We start from the raw sequence: 15,144 nt of genomic DNA on the forward strand, positions 1-15,144 counted from the left end.
CAAGAAAGTTTGAAATGAATACCTTTCTATCCTCCATAAGCCTTCTGCCAGAGAAGTGTATTCTAGACTGAATGTGAGCAATATTCTGTAGTGCATGATGTGCACACTGGGCCAGAGTGCATTCTGACCACACCTTCACTCTCTACCGCCTGCAGACACTGAGAAGCTCTACTATATCAAGCTGCTTTAATCTTCAGCCCATATAATAGACACCAGATAACAAAACTTCAATGCCCTGGGTTGAGTTCCTAACCTACTTCCTTCTTTAGAACTTTAAAGCAAAACACAAACGCAATGGGAATTACAGAAAAACTTTAAAGTTAACCTTGCATGCTCTGAGAGGGAGCAGCCACTATGATCAAATAAGTGCTATAAAAAATATTTATACTTTTGTTCATGAATGCTGTAGGTCTCATGCATTTTAGCTGATTAATTAGGTGTTCGTTTGCAGGGTCAGAACTAAACAGTGATGTCTGGAATGTCAGCGGGACTGGAAATAGACCAAAAACACTGTAACACAGCCAGATAAAACCTCCTCCTCGGTCTTGATGCTCAGGATGTCAGGCAGATCACTCCAGTGGTTTAAGGCTGAATATTTTTGGCAAGAATGTGAAATAGAAACCCCGGTTTGGGGAGGAGGGAGGAAGGCTGGCAGGAAAATGGTCTTATGATGGATGACCCAGTGTACCATCTGTGTCTGGTGGTATTTAAGAGTTTCATTCTGACTTCAACATCTGACATCATGATTTTTAAAAAGAAGTAGAAACAGACATGTTATTAGTTACTTAAGATCTTGCTTGAGTCCACACATCATTTTAATCTCTTTACTCTAAAATGACTCCCCTGTACATTTACTTGACTCCTTTGATTCCAAAGGGCAAAAATCTATCACACATCAGCTGTCATTGTCATGTTCAATTTTTCTTCCAAAATAAGCTACCTGTTCCACAGCACAGTTACTAAAAACGAGTAACACTAATTCGGGTTTGGAGGTTAAACTTCTGAAGATACAAAAATAATCTATTCCAGTCTGCCTGAAGCATTGCCTTTTTGGCTATAAAGGGAAACAAAGAACCTGAAATTTTTGTTTGTTAACTTACATTTAAGTCTCTACTACACATTTTCATATAAAATTAAATTTAATTCACACTATACCCATCATTTGAAGCATTTTAATTCATTTTACGTGCAGCATTTGGTCAGAGTGGAGAGTGTTTTTAGGAGCTTCCCAAACTTCACACTATAGTTTAGCACATCAACAGAAGAAACCACACTGGACACGCTAGGAGCACCACCCCAGTGGCAACAAAGGCCACCCTGTGTGCACTGCCGGCCAGTGATGAACACACTGTCAACCTTACAGGATGGGTGTCCATTGAAAGCGCATTTCACAATGAGTATAAAGAAGGATGGTTTTCCTTCCCCAGGTCATGCTGGTTCATGAAAGCTGGAGAGCCAGGAAAGGAACCCAGCCGTAGGGTGACAATATGCACACTAAGAACCACATGTGACTAGTAACAAGGGAACTCACTTTAGTGAGGCTCACAGGGATACAGCAGATGTCATCAAATCTCCCAGGGTAATTTCTCCATTATTAGCTTCAATTTAAAGAAAAGCAGGGGTGAGCAGGAATCCCAAAGAATAAGGGAAAAGATGAGAAAGATGGAAATGTAAGCACTTAACAAAATGAACAGTGGGAAAGAGCTCCCTTCTCCCAAGTTCTGGCTCAGGGGTCCTTCATCAGAGATGCCTTCCTGGACCACGCCATCTCCAGCAGCCCCCACCTCTCCAGCACCCCTCACTGCTCCTCTAAGAAGAGTTCTTTTCTTCATTGCATGTATCCCCTCCTGACATATTTAGGTCTACTGTTTATCGCCAGTGCCAGGTGGAGGGTAAGCACCATGAGAACAGGAGCCTATATGTCGGCTAGAAACAGAGTAGGACTTTCATCATATTCACTGAATTAATACATGAATTAATGGAGTCTTTCTTCCCTCATAAAAATTTTAATTAAAAACATTTTATACCAGTATTTTTTATTGATAATATACTGGCAATTGTGGTTACAAACAGTGCAGGACTTTTTTCAGGCTGTCCTGTATAAAATGAGCAAGTAAGTAACTGAAAGACATGGTATCAAAGCGGCAGCCCCAGAAGACAGCCCCTAAGCCAGCCAGGGCTAATTTGCTTTTCTTCCTCTAGCTTCAGTTCTCAGCCAGAGGCCAACAGGACCACCAGCAATGAGGATGAGCAGAGCTGCTTACGGATTCAGATGCTTTTCATTCTACCCATTACCATTCTAAAGCTTTCTCCATGGTTCCAAAAAATGGCCCCAGTAGTTTAAAAACAAAAAACAACCAACCTTCCTCCTGGATTTCCATCGTCCACACTCTTCCTTACCCCCACATCCCCCAGGAGTGCCACCTACCTGTGACCTTACCCAGACTGGTCTTCAGGAAGTCGGGGTGCCTCAGCTCTTCAGTGCTTGCAGACTTCATGACAGAGTTGATTGACGACAAGGTGCTGATGAGCTGGGAGTTGAGGGAGCCAATCTGTGAGCGAGGTTCCCCAAAAGCTTCTGCCAGTTCACTGTAGTTCTCAGCCAGCAGTGCCTGCTGTTCTGCCAGCAGCTTCTGGACACGCTCAATGTAGTGATCCAAGCCGGTCACCGGTCCAGACGGAGCCTGAGGCTGGGGGCTCTCCTCGAAATCTCCTACAGACTCGTCCCCAACACCCACGCTCCTCCGGCCGCCTGTCAGCCCCACCGTCAACTGGGGAGGACCACAAGCTATGGTCCTCATTTTGAGACCAACCAGATAGTTGTCGTTAATATTTACCTGCCCTACGCCTGACTCTTTGGTCTTCACAGCTGATGGCCTGTCAAACCCAGAGTTGCCAGAGAGCACCGTGCCAACTCCAATGGACCTCATCTTGGCAGAGTTGACGTCCTTGACGCGGCCTTCCCCGATGGCCACCGTCCGCATCTCCACAGTCTGGGTGCTGGTCTGCTTGTCCAAGGTGCTGAGCGAAGTGTTGGTGCAGGATTCTGTAAGGGTGGCCGTCTCGGTGTTGGTGAACTGGGTTACCAGTTCTAGAAGCGTACTGGTGTGCTGGCTCGTGGTTCGAGGCACGGCCATGACTGCCGCTTCCACCTGGCAAATGGCGTCCGTGTTCACGCTCCGGGAGGCACACTCCTTTGGAGAGCAGACAGTCACATCGACAGAACAATCCCCGCAGCCGATGGAGCGCACTTCTTTGAGATTCAGGTTGGTCTTGAGGAGTGCCAGGTCGTTCACAGACTCCTCCGTGTTGCTGCCTGTTTCACAGACACTGATGTCCACGCCCACACTCTTGTCACACATCTCCACAGACCTCCCGGTACATCGGTCATGCATTTCCACCCTTTCCTTAACAATCCACCAATTCATGGGCAGCTCAGGCCCCACGACTTTGTTCTCACAATCAGGCTGGCAGGAGATGCCTAAGCTATTTGTCTGCACAGAGGTCCCGACACATGTGTCAACCATGTCCACATGACTGCCAGTCATTTGGTCTCTCATGGGTACTATGGCCTCCACCATCCTGCTGAAAACAAGAGGCTGGGCCATCGTGGCTTTGTCAACTTTCTTCCTTGACCCAGCAGCTTGCAGCTCTTGTTTGAGTTTAGTCATCTCCCGGTCATGGGCGGTTTCTTTAAGCTGTACTTCCAGGCGATAGATCTTTTCTTTTAAGGCTTCTATGGTCTGCTGTTGCAGCTCAATTTCTTTGTCAGCTTCGGTAGTCACTCCAAGCATGGCCTCTGTCACACTGACCCCAGAATTCCTTGTCTCGGTGACTGTCCATACAGCAGCATCCTTATAGCGCCTGGAGCCCCTGCGGTACACGACAATGTCGTCCATGGTCTCATCGGCGCCCACAGCCACAGACCGGCACTCTCGAGGCCGACACTCCCCGTTCTCCCTGAGCTCTGAGGAGGCCTCGTAGCTGCTGTCCTGGATCTTCTGCTCCAGGGCCTGCATGTCTGCTGTGAGCTGCCGGAACTCCTTCACCCTCTGCGTGCTCTGCTCCACGCTCCCCATCTCTTCCTCCTCATAGTCAATGTGTAACTCCCCGCCACTTCTCCGGGCCCTGGAGAGCTGTTCCAGCTGGGAGGCGTTCCCAGCACTGTAGGACCGCTTCCTCACACCACAGACATCGTTCTGGGATGCAGCTCTTTGGTTTTTCAGCTGGGAAGCCAACTGCCGTTTCTCCTCTTGCAAGACAGAGATCTTTACCTGGAGCACAGGGATGGTTCGCACCTGCTCTTCTAGCTCCTTCAGGCGTTTCAGGGCGACGGCCATCTGCTCACGGATGTGCTGCAGGTGCATGGGGCTCACGTTGGTCACGGGAGTGGAGACCCCTGAGCTCAGAGGGCTGTGGCGGATGGAGCTCCCCATGGAGGAAGCGGTGGCAGCGGCTGGGGCATAGGCGCCACAATCCCCGCTGCCTTGGTACCCATTCTGAAGCTGGTGCGTGGCGGGATTGTGGCTTCCAGAACCCAGGAAGGAGGACAGGGAGCTCGTGGAGCCCACGCCTCCAAAACTCGCCAGCCTGGGCCTTCGGAACTCACCAGGTGCCACCTGCATGGTGACTCTCTCCTGTTCAAGTCTTCTCCGGGTCTCCATCAGTGTCTTGGTGACATGAAGGTTGTGCTTTGGGAGTTGTGGTGAGGGTGGTGGCAGCTGTCGACTCTCTGGGATGGTAAGAAAAGTGGGTAAGGTCTCCAGGGGGGCCGGTGGCCTCGGGATGGGAATCGATGTAGCTTGGCTTCTGGCTAGGAGGAAGCTGGGGCACTGCTTGTTGTCATCACTATTGGAGGATGAGAGGGATTCAGTGGAAGTCCATACACCTTGCTGACCAGGTGTGGCCCTGGTTTCCAGGCATGGCACAGATGGCTTCCGCCTCTTCTGGATGTTCAGTTTCTTGATGGTGTTTCCTTTCTGTATGTCATCTACGTATTTGAGGAAATCTAAGTCTAGTTGATAACCATAGGGGGTCTCCACAAAATAAGGATCCTTCTGTTCCCTGTCATGATCTCCATTCAGAACACCATCTGCTTTTCCTAAGAGAGAGAAAAGAGAATATTAACATTATTGGCTTTTCCAAAGAAAAAGAGACAATTATAATATCATGCAATACACAAAATGGTAAAAACATATCTGTGTATGTTACAGTGTGGTGAGCTAGTATGATTTAAGAGTTGACAAACCTAGGTTCTAATTGTGAATCTACCACTTAACAAGTGGGTGAGTGAGTTAATAAACTTCTCCAAATTTCAGTCTCCCCCTGAGTAAAAATGAAATGTAAGTATTTAAATCATAAGGTTAAAAGAATGTGATGAGAGAATGATTTTTAAGAGCCAGGCACATAGTAAGTCCTTACTAAATACTTGATTTTTTAAAAGAATGCATTAAAAAAGACTTGAAAGCATTTTCAAGCAAATCATTTCCTTTGCTGTCTACAGCCCTTTGATGTACAGACAGCAGTCATCATGACTCCTGTTTTATAAAGTGTACTCTGAGGCACAAAAAGTGAAAAAGCCATAAAATAACAGACCAAGTCAGTGCAGATCCAGGAAGCCTGGACGTGAGTTCTCCCACCTACTGCTCGTCTAGCAGACCACACAGCCTTTCTAAATGGTGGCCAGCACACCCCAGCGCCTGACCACCGCTACAAGATCACAGTTTGCCTTGACACCTTCATTGCTGAGAAACCTGGGATACAGAGGACACTGAGTGATTACCTCCAGCAGCACAGGGGCAAGAACAATCGGAGGACAGACTTCAACTATATTTTGTGTCTTTTCATTTAAAAACAAACCCAAACCCAATATCACCAGAGGAAAAGTTTTTTTCCTCTTTCACTTTTTCTGGACAAAACATTTACTATTCCAAGAGTACCTTGTTTTGTATTTGTGATGGATCCAGACAGATGCAAAGGAGGATGAAATAAAGGCAAACCTATACTCAAAACACTGGATCATGTGGTATTTGGTAAATGCTACTTCTGACTGAACCAAACATTTAGAAAAGGAGACAAGAACCTTTCAAGACACAGACCTTGCTGCTGACCTAAACTATGCATTTCAAACTGAAAACCAAGGCTGTTTTTCTTTGTTAAATTGTGGTACTAACGATGTGTTTTCCTAGAGTCATAGTAACAAGATCTGCATTTGAGAGGTCTGGTAAGGACCCCAAAGTAATGAGTGAAAATGCAAACAATCCGTACTCCTGCCCCTATCCTGAGTATAAAAACCCAGCATACTGCTGTCAAGGTCCAGGTACTTGCAGCAATTTGGGTTGCTGGCCTGCCCCTCCCACCCTCAACGCTGCCAAATGTGACACCTGATAGTGTGAACGCTCTGAGTAAACCTTTCGCCTCCATCCGACCTCTTCCCTCTAAAAAGCTGGAAAAAGTACAAGAAAGAAAACTGCCAAGCAGAAGAATAAAGATTATGCATTGAGTCCTCATTTAAAACATATTACACTGTTCGAGCTGTTAGAATTTAGGTACTAGCTTTCCATTCTAAATTACGTAGAGAAAGAATTTTATTTAAAAGGTACTTGGCACCAATTTCTAGCCTAAGCAAGGGAGAGCTGACCAGAGGCGATGCGCCCGGAAACGGGCTCATGCTAACAGAACGTCTTTCCTTCTTTTCTTTCCTTTTTAACTCCACATGGACAAGCTCACTCAAAATATGCAGCCAGACCTGTTTCCAGTGCTGTCTGAAATTCCGTAAGCAAAGAAAAACTGCAGGCTCGGGTGTCAGGCAGATCTCCCTGCGTGGGCGATTCTGAACCAGGCCGATCTAGAGCCCCCGGACCGGCGGGTGCTCCACGCCGCCCGCCCGCCCGCCCCGGTGGCGCAGGCCCGGGGATTCTGCCCTGCGGGGTGGCCCGGCGCCCTCCCGCCCCGCCGCCGCACACCTACCGGACCCGCACTCCGTCTCGCCGGCCCAGGCTCTTCCCCCGGTCAGCAGGGGAGGGCGGACATCGGGGGACTTGGCCGGCGGGCCCGCGCGCTCGCCATAGGCCCGGCCTTCACCAATGAGGTCCGCCGGCGCGCGGGCCCGCCCCCCGCGCGCTCCGCCGCGCGGCGCTCCCGGCTTGCTCCCGGCCTGCTGACGGCAAACAGGAAGCCGGGAGCGGTCGAAAATGTGTGTTCTTCATGCCAGTTTTGCCAGGAGTCAAAATAAAGCCAGCAGTTTGAACGTCTCCACAGAGAGGCTCTGTCTTGGCGGCACCAGTCCCTTCCGCATGAAAGGGTGTGTGTTCTGGGTGGAAACTAAGCGGCCTCGGCCCCGGTCACCTGAGGGAGCCCGGGGCACCTGAGGGAGCCCGGGGCACAATCGGCCGCACTGTTTTCTGCAGGTTCCACAGCGACCGCCGCGCTGCCGGTTGCGAGTGCAGGAAACCTTCCTAGCACCGGGCTCCTACTCTTCCAACAGTAATCTCAACTGAGCCGCTGCCATTAATGAAACTTTCTTTAAAAAAAAAACAAACAAAAAAACCAAAAAACAAACTTTTATTTTCCCAGCTACAAAAGTAGTGCATGCTTGTTTAAAAAAAAAAAAAAAGAAAAAAGAACATTGCGCACAAACCTTTTAAAGAAAGAAAGTCACTCAAATCTCACCATCTAGTGGCAATTGTTAGTATTTAGATATAGATGTTTTTCTGTGTATTTCTTAACACAGTTAATTTTCCTACTTAAGCATTTTCAACAGGTTAATTTTAGTTTCTCTTCAAAACCTTTTTTTTTTTAACGCAGTAACGTCAGGATTTAGAGCACAAATAAAACACGTCGCATTTTTCAGGGAAACTTAACTAGCCCATTTTTAGTTATTTCTGAAGTTCACAAAAGGCACGGGTCATGCTTAATTATCCCCAAATGAACTTTGGACTTCTAAATCTGGGAATCAGGAGAGATTAGAATTCAACCACGTTAAACTTGATTATTTCCTAATTCTGATTGAATGAGACTGTCCTAAGGACATGTAATCCAAATTTCATTCTCCACCAACTAAGAAAGCAAGATGTGTTCTCAAGGTGTCATTTTTACAAACAATTGTCCACGGTACAAATTATTCTACCTGGTGTCATTATTATTTTATCTCCTATTTTCTAGTGCATCATTACATACATTAACACAAATATGGCATTTATAGGGCCCTGATTGATTTCCCAACTTTTTCATGTATGTTTGTCTTGTCTCTCTGTACTAGTCTGTATGTATCTTGAGAGCAACAAATTTAATTTTTGGAAGTCCCTTTCTTGCTTTCCTTCCCAACCACACACGTGAATTGATAAGGTGCTGGGAACAAAGATGTTTTAAAATGTTTACTGAAGGAATAACTATATAGTGTAACATAGAACTTTGAAAAACATTTAAATACTCTGAAGACTGAAGCTGCTTGTTCTATATCAGCATTAAGGACATTGCTTACATGATGCTGTTTCAGTGATTATATTTAGGTTGTGGAATCATGGGTGATTTTAATGTTGTTCTTTACGTTTTTATAAATTTTTACAACATGTAGGCATTTGTCTTAAAAAAATACAATTACAAAGTCCTTGTTTGGAAAGCAAGAGGAATATACTGAAATAAACTCCAAGAAAGTTTATTTGACAGGAGAGTATATGGGACAGCCGTAGCAAAGACAGCTGAATATTCCTCACTATGTGTTAACCACATTCTTCTACACTAATAGAACTCCCTGTTTAGCTGGGCAAATATGAAGACTGTATTTCCCCAGCCTCATTTGCTGTTAGTATGGCCATAAGCAGATATGTCATGCAGTAACCCCCAGGAGCCTCCCTTAAAAGGCATAGGAATGGTTCTTTGATATCCTGTCTTCTCTGTTCTTTCATCTTGCTGCCTTGAATGCAGATGTGATGACTGGAATACTAGCTGCTATTTTGGACTATGAGATCACTCTTAGGGATGGAGGAACAAAGTGCCAGAAGGAACCTGGGTCTCAAAGAGCTTTGTGGATCAGAGCAGTATACTACTCCTGGAAAGTCTACCTCTACACTTTTATGTGTGAGAGAGCTAAACTTCTATTTTGTTTAGCTCTTGTTTGTTTTGGGTTTCTATTACGTAGAGCTAAACTGAATTCTAATGGATACAGGACTCTCCCTCTAGAGCCTCCTTCTCCCCCAACCCTCACACAAAAAATTAAGTCCAGATCTTGAAAAGAAAAATGATAAATCGGGCAGATGTTAAAGTTTTTTTATTACAAAATTTTTTGATAAATTCTAGAATAATTATGGAAGTATAGAAACAACTGTTAAAAAAATCTCTAAGAGGGTTATAAAGAAGACTCAACTGCCTGAAAAGCCTTTTTGGACTAACAAGAGCTATGCCTGCTTAAACACAGCCAAAAACCACTGGCTATATCTGTAAGTGGAATCCAGAAAGTAATAGCTTCCAACGAAATATTCTGGAATCAGAGAACTGTCCCTGGTGTTTACAAGAATTTTCTGAATGTCTGGAAATCCAGTGGTGGAGACTGCTTCTGGCACCACTTCTAGCTTCATTATATAGCATTTATGGAAAGCTTAATTGGGTGCAGAAAATGGTCCTATTCAGGGAAAAGAGTAGGAGGGTGAATTTATACAAAGTAAAATGAGCTACAGTCTAGCTGGGAGATAAATGTGGAACACCCTAAATATAACACTAATTTAGGTCAGTTACAAAGGCATATTATCAACAAGAAAATTATGATGGCACATGAATAAATGACCAAAACAGAATGGAGTTAGCCAGGAGATGAGTTTTGAAGACAAGGTAAGTGATGATAGAGTAAAAAGGAAACAGAGGTGGGTGGTGGAGAAGAGCCAGGGCAGAGTCTGTCAGTGCAGCTCTAGGAAAGTGGAGGTTAGAAGAGAGAGGGATGGCTGAGTACATGAGAGGACACCAGACTTGGGTCCTGGGGCAGGGGACTCGCCCACTTAGGCACTGACATATTGCACACCATGCCCTGTGCTAGGGCTAAAAGAATTGTCTTGACAGCTGTGTGTGGATTAGGCTGAGTTAGAGAAAGAGATTAAATTCAAGGGGACCAGTTAAAATGTCGTAATACCCAAGTGTGAAGTGAGGACCAAATAAAAAAATTATTTGTATATTTAACTTATATTTATAATCAATATTGATTTAAAAAAACAATTTTAGTAACACCTTCTCCTCACCCCTTTCACTTACTGTTTACCAGGTACTGTTGTAGGAGCTGGGGACACAGTGTGAACAAAGGAGACAAGGTCTCCATTCTTACAAGGCTCACAGTCTAGTGGGGGAGGGGTGCATGGAAAAATAAATAAATAAAATGCAAGGCAGAAGTGAAGCGAAGAGGTGGGATCACCAGAATTTATACCACTGTGCCAAACTAAGTGATGGGCTTCTAACGGTGGTCCACATGGCTTCTCAGGCTGCCATCATCTCTGGGCTGGCCTACTTCCTAGACACCTAGGCTCACAAAGTCCCTCTCTTCCCTCTCCCCTCTCCTTGTACAGTTTGCAATTTGGGGTAACCAAACACCAAACGTGACAGCACCAACTAGAGACAACTCCCTGAGTCCAGACCAAATTCCCATGCGTTTGGAGAAAAGTTGAAACCCAAAAAATGATGGTCATTCTACTCTTTATTTAAATATTTGCTACCTATAAAACCAGTGCTCTGTGAGAAGGGTTGTTGTGTAGTCTAAGAACGATTTGAAATTACCCTTGCAATTTTTCTGCATTAACAAAGTGAAATGGAGATATGGATATTTCAAAAGTCACATCATTTAGATTCATGAAGTATTATATGATTTTAACTTTTCAAGGAAACTAAGCTTAATGTCCAAATAATATATGGTTTGGGAAGACATTAAAAAGTAATGTTAGAAGATCAGATGGTAAGAAACCAGTCTGGCTGTACTAACCTGCTAGTGGTGCCTCTCAGCTGGGGGTGATTTTGCCCCCAGGGGACATTTGGCAAAGTCTGGAGAAAATCTGGGGCTGTCACAACTAGAAGTGTTGCTGGCATGTGGTGGGTAGAGATCAGGGATGCTGCTGAACATCCTACAATGCACAGGCAGTCCCACATCCCCAGCAAAGAATTACCCAGTCCAAAACGTCAGTATCGTCGGTCCTCCGTATCTGCAGATGAAGAACCCACAGATACAGAGGGCCAACTGTACTATATTATCTCATATGAGGGACTTGAGCATCCATGGATTTCGGTGTCCCCGGAGGGTCCTGGAATCAATCCCCTCTGGATACCGAGAACAGACTGCTGTGTTGAGGTAGAAAATGCCTATGCTGAAGACAGTGAACAGAGTCAAACATTCACATACAGCAACTGAGAATCTGGCCATGCAAACTGTGGCCTTCAAGTCTTCCATTGCTCAGTGAGACCACAGCAACATGCTTAATGATGAGGGTGATCAAGATGCCACTTGACGCAGAAAACACTAAATACTTTTCTACACACTCTACCACAGTGAGCCATTCTTAAATATGAGCAAAAAGCACTGGAGGTTTCTTAAATAATGTGTCCCAAGGGACTTTTAAATGGACAAAACTTTGATACTATTACTCTATCTATTAATTAGGATACAATGACTTCTTTGTTCTTGGTTCACTGCTGCAGACTCTAGGCCCGATGAGTGACTGATGGTGCCATGAAAAATAACGGCACCCACGTGCCACGACTTCCACAAACTCTTTATGTGTTTTTCCTCACCAGATACTCTGACTGTTGAAACTGAAGAACTCTGCTAATTCTGTTATATTATTGTCCCCTCTTACATGAAGCATGAAGAGTTTGCCTGAAGAGCTGAGTCAGCCCCCAAGCAGCACATAATTAAACACAGATTCCCATATTTAAAAGCAGCAGAGTGCAAGTGTCCTGCTGTTCAAAGCAGTCAAAAAGATTCAGCATTAGCCAAGGCTGAGAGGCAGGAAAGAAATGCAGCAGGGTGAGCTCAGAGATGAACTTCATTAGAGCTACGTTCTCCTGAGGTTAATTACTCAGGGTATGAAAATAATTGAGTTAGCAAATTAACTTTTCCTGGCAGGGAACAGGGGATGAAGAAGACAGTGAGGTGGAACAGGTCTTCTGAACAGGTTCAACAGGAAAGTTCTCCTGATGACACGTCAGCAGTAAGACTTTGAGACCCAGGGAGCTTCCCAAACCAAATCTACATGAGAAATACCATTTGTTAGAGAACACACAATCAAAAGGACAGTGTAAGTGTTCCTCATGGTGTTTTCCAAGATGTATGGCAAGTGAGACTTTCTCTTGCTCTTGCATTTACCAGAGTTAATTATTTGTTTGTTTGTTTGTTTGAAGGTCTGAACACTACAGGCAAGGTCCTCAGTGTTTATTGATTTTTTAAAAAATTGAGTTAGTCAGTTTACGATGTTCTGTCAATTTCCAGTGTAGAGCACAATTTTTCAGTTATATATGAACATACATACATACATTCATTGTTGCATTCTTTTTCGCTGTGAGCTACCACAAGATCTTGTATATATTTCCCTGTGCTATGCAGTATAATCTTGTTTATCTATCCTACATATGCCTGTCATATCTACAAATTTCAAACTCCCAGTCTGCCCCTTCCCACCCCCCTCCCCCCGGCAACCACAAGTTTGTATTCTATGTCTATGAGCCTGTTTCTGTTTTATCAGGGTTATTTTTAAACCTGCTCTTTCCCTCTCTCCGCTAACAAATCCATCCAATCATTCATTCAAATGATGAGCATCTATTAGATGTCAGGGCTTGAATCCCTGTTCCGTGGCATTTATACTACCTACCTGATTTCTCTGAGACTTCTTTTCATGTTGCAGCTGTTCTGAACAGCTACCCAAACACTTCGTGCAAATAAAATGACAACACGAAGGAAAGCCAAAATGCATGCCAGAAGTTCATGGGAAACCCAGGCCAACTGACAACGTCATACGTAGCATAACTCAACTTTATAGGCTTGGTTTATTTTATGTGCCTAAGTTATAATGTGGTGTGGTTTCTCATACCCAAAACTCTTCATGACTCCTTTTGGCTTCTCCCCCTAAATCTTTAGATTCCTTATCACAGCTTGATCTTATCTCTGCTTTTTTAACTTGTCCCCACAGACATGGACCTGCACACTTTTTCTATACCTTCTATTGTCTCCCATTACTGCTCCTTTTAATACTGGCTCCACATCCCAGGTCTACCTATTCCCACACCCCATAGAGGGAATACTGATCTAGGGAAGATGTGATTGTCAGACTGAGAGATGGATTTATTCTTTCATTCAGCGAGTATTAGTAAGAACTCACCCTGTGGCAAACACTGCTAGGAGTACTGCAAAATGGACAGAGAGCCTACCTGTGTAGGACTTGTGAACCACAGGAGACAGATAAGTGAGTGCATAAATAAATAACAACTGTGATAAGTGCTGTGAGAGTAGAATACAGGAGCTAAGCATGGACCCCACCTGGGCTAGGTGTAGGCAATGTTCTGCCAGAGTGCTGTGTTTGAGGTGCTCACTGGGCTCTGTGTGTGTGTGTGTGTGTGTGTGTGTGTAGGGTGTGTATGGGGTATGTGTGTGTGTGTAGGGGGCAGGTATTTAGTGGGAGAAATTCTAGGCAGAGGAAACAGCATATTCAAAACCTGCCACTTTCAGCAGCTGAAAAGAGCTTGGCATGGTAAGGAAAACCCAAGGTGAGGCAGAGAGGGGACCAAGCCTCAATCCCACAGGGCCCTGGGAGTCAGGTTTGTGGTCCTCAAGTGCCTTAGGTAGCTACAGAAGGGCCTAAACACAGGTGTGAAATGATCACATGTGCATTTTAATAAGACTGCTCTGGCTGAATGCTGGAGTAAACAGTAAATATTAAAATTATCTTCAGTGTCCTCCATAAAGTTTTCCACGGACTGCTCAAGTCCCCATGAATTTTTCTTGTGGTCTCACACATTCCTTTGCACTGTGTCAGAGTTTTATTTACTCAACTAGATAATGAACACTAGCCCTAGTGTTAAAGCCACTAGAACTTAGAGCCTGCCTGCATTTGGGGGCAGCCAGGGTCTACACCTTCTCCCCAAAATATTCATGGGGAAACTGAGAAGGCCTGACAAATCTCAGCTCCCCTGGGCGGGCTGAGCTGGAGACTGGGATCAGGTCTTTGTGCTCATCTTCTGCGGCTCTCTCCATGACCTCATTCTGCTAATAAAAAAGAAAATATTTTTCTTTAAACCAATGGGTGACTCACTGCAGAGAAAAATGATGGGATTTCCTTTTCAGAAGGTCATTAAAATAAGATAAATCTAATCTGGGAGGGACAGGTGCAGCATGAGTGAGGGCAGGAAGAAAGAACAGAGGACATTTTAGGGAATACAGGCTCCGATTTTGCACGTTGAGATGCAGAGTGCAAACTTGTTCCATATTTGAAACTAGAATGGGCACAGCAGGGACTGAAAATGTCTTTGAAGCAAAGACAACACTGACCCTGGCAGCCAGCAAGAGTCTTTGTGGAGGAGAGAGGGAAAGATGGGCAGTGTGTGATTGCCAACCTTAGTGCTCTCAGTCCCAGCCCACCCTCTGCCCAGGCTGACCAGAGGCTGAGTTACCCAAGGGAAGGCTAAAGACAGAGGACAGGGTTTGGGAGAACGTAAGTAATATGCTCCGGAAATTCAAGACCTCTACTCACTACACGTTTCTGACAAGCTGAATTTCAGGTCAGCTTACTTCTAGTCACCTGAGTGTTACTGTCTGTCTGCCTGACAAGGATCTTGCTGCAGGTGACCCATACTGCCTGAGGTGCATACAACAGACAGACCTCAGGTAACAGGGGTTACCTGCTAGTTACTAATCTCAATTGTCAGCACACATCAGATTAACTTTCAGAAACAGTGTCAGGGTCTCCTTGGCTCAAAAACTCTCTTTTGGAATCCACTGTCCAAATTGGGGATAATTTGGGCATCAAAATAATATGCTTAATGATAGCAGCAGATTAGATTCCACTGAATAAATCAGGTATCTGTTGAGTCCATAATGCTATGAGAAATATTTGGTAGAGTGCCAGTTTATACTTCAATAAATAATTATGGAAATGGAAAATCATCATTTAACAGCCATTATAA

The 15,144-nt window shown here is 44.8% G+C and overlaps 1 protein-coding gene across 7 annotated transcripts in view; it reads right to left on the reverse strand.

Moving 5' to 3' along the window:
• The window catches only part of KANK1 (KN motif and ankyrin repeat domains 1), a 180,436-nt gene that overhangs the window by 22,987 nt on the left and 142,305 nt on the right, over window positions 1-15,144 (reverse strand). For 4 of the 7 annotated variants that reach the window (XM_074361651.1, XM_074361653.1, XM_045504977.2 and 1 more), the window contains one exon: window positions 2,429-5,101. In XM_074361651.1, the coding sequence (XP_074217752.1) occupies window positions 2,429-5,101 (2,673 nt within the window). Of the gene's footprint in view, window positions 1-2,428; window positions 5,102-6,748; window positions 6,891-6,969; window positions 7,124-15,144 lie in introns of those variants that run through there. The other 3 variants (XM_074361654.1, XM_010967900.3, XM_074361652.1) reach the window with 3 other exon arrangements.

The sequence above is a fragment of the Camelus bactrianus genome, chromosome 4 (assembly GCF_048773025.1).
Source record: "Camelus bactrianus isolate YW-2024 breed Bactrian camel chromosome 4, ASM4877302v1, whole genome shotgun sequence".
Classification (NCBI taxonomy): domain Eukaryota; kingdom Metazoa; phylum Chordata; class Mammalia; order Artiodactyla; family Camelidae; genus Camelus; species Camelus bactrianus.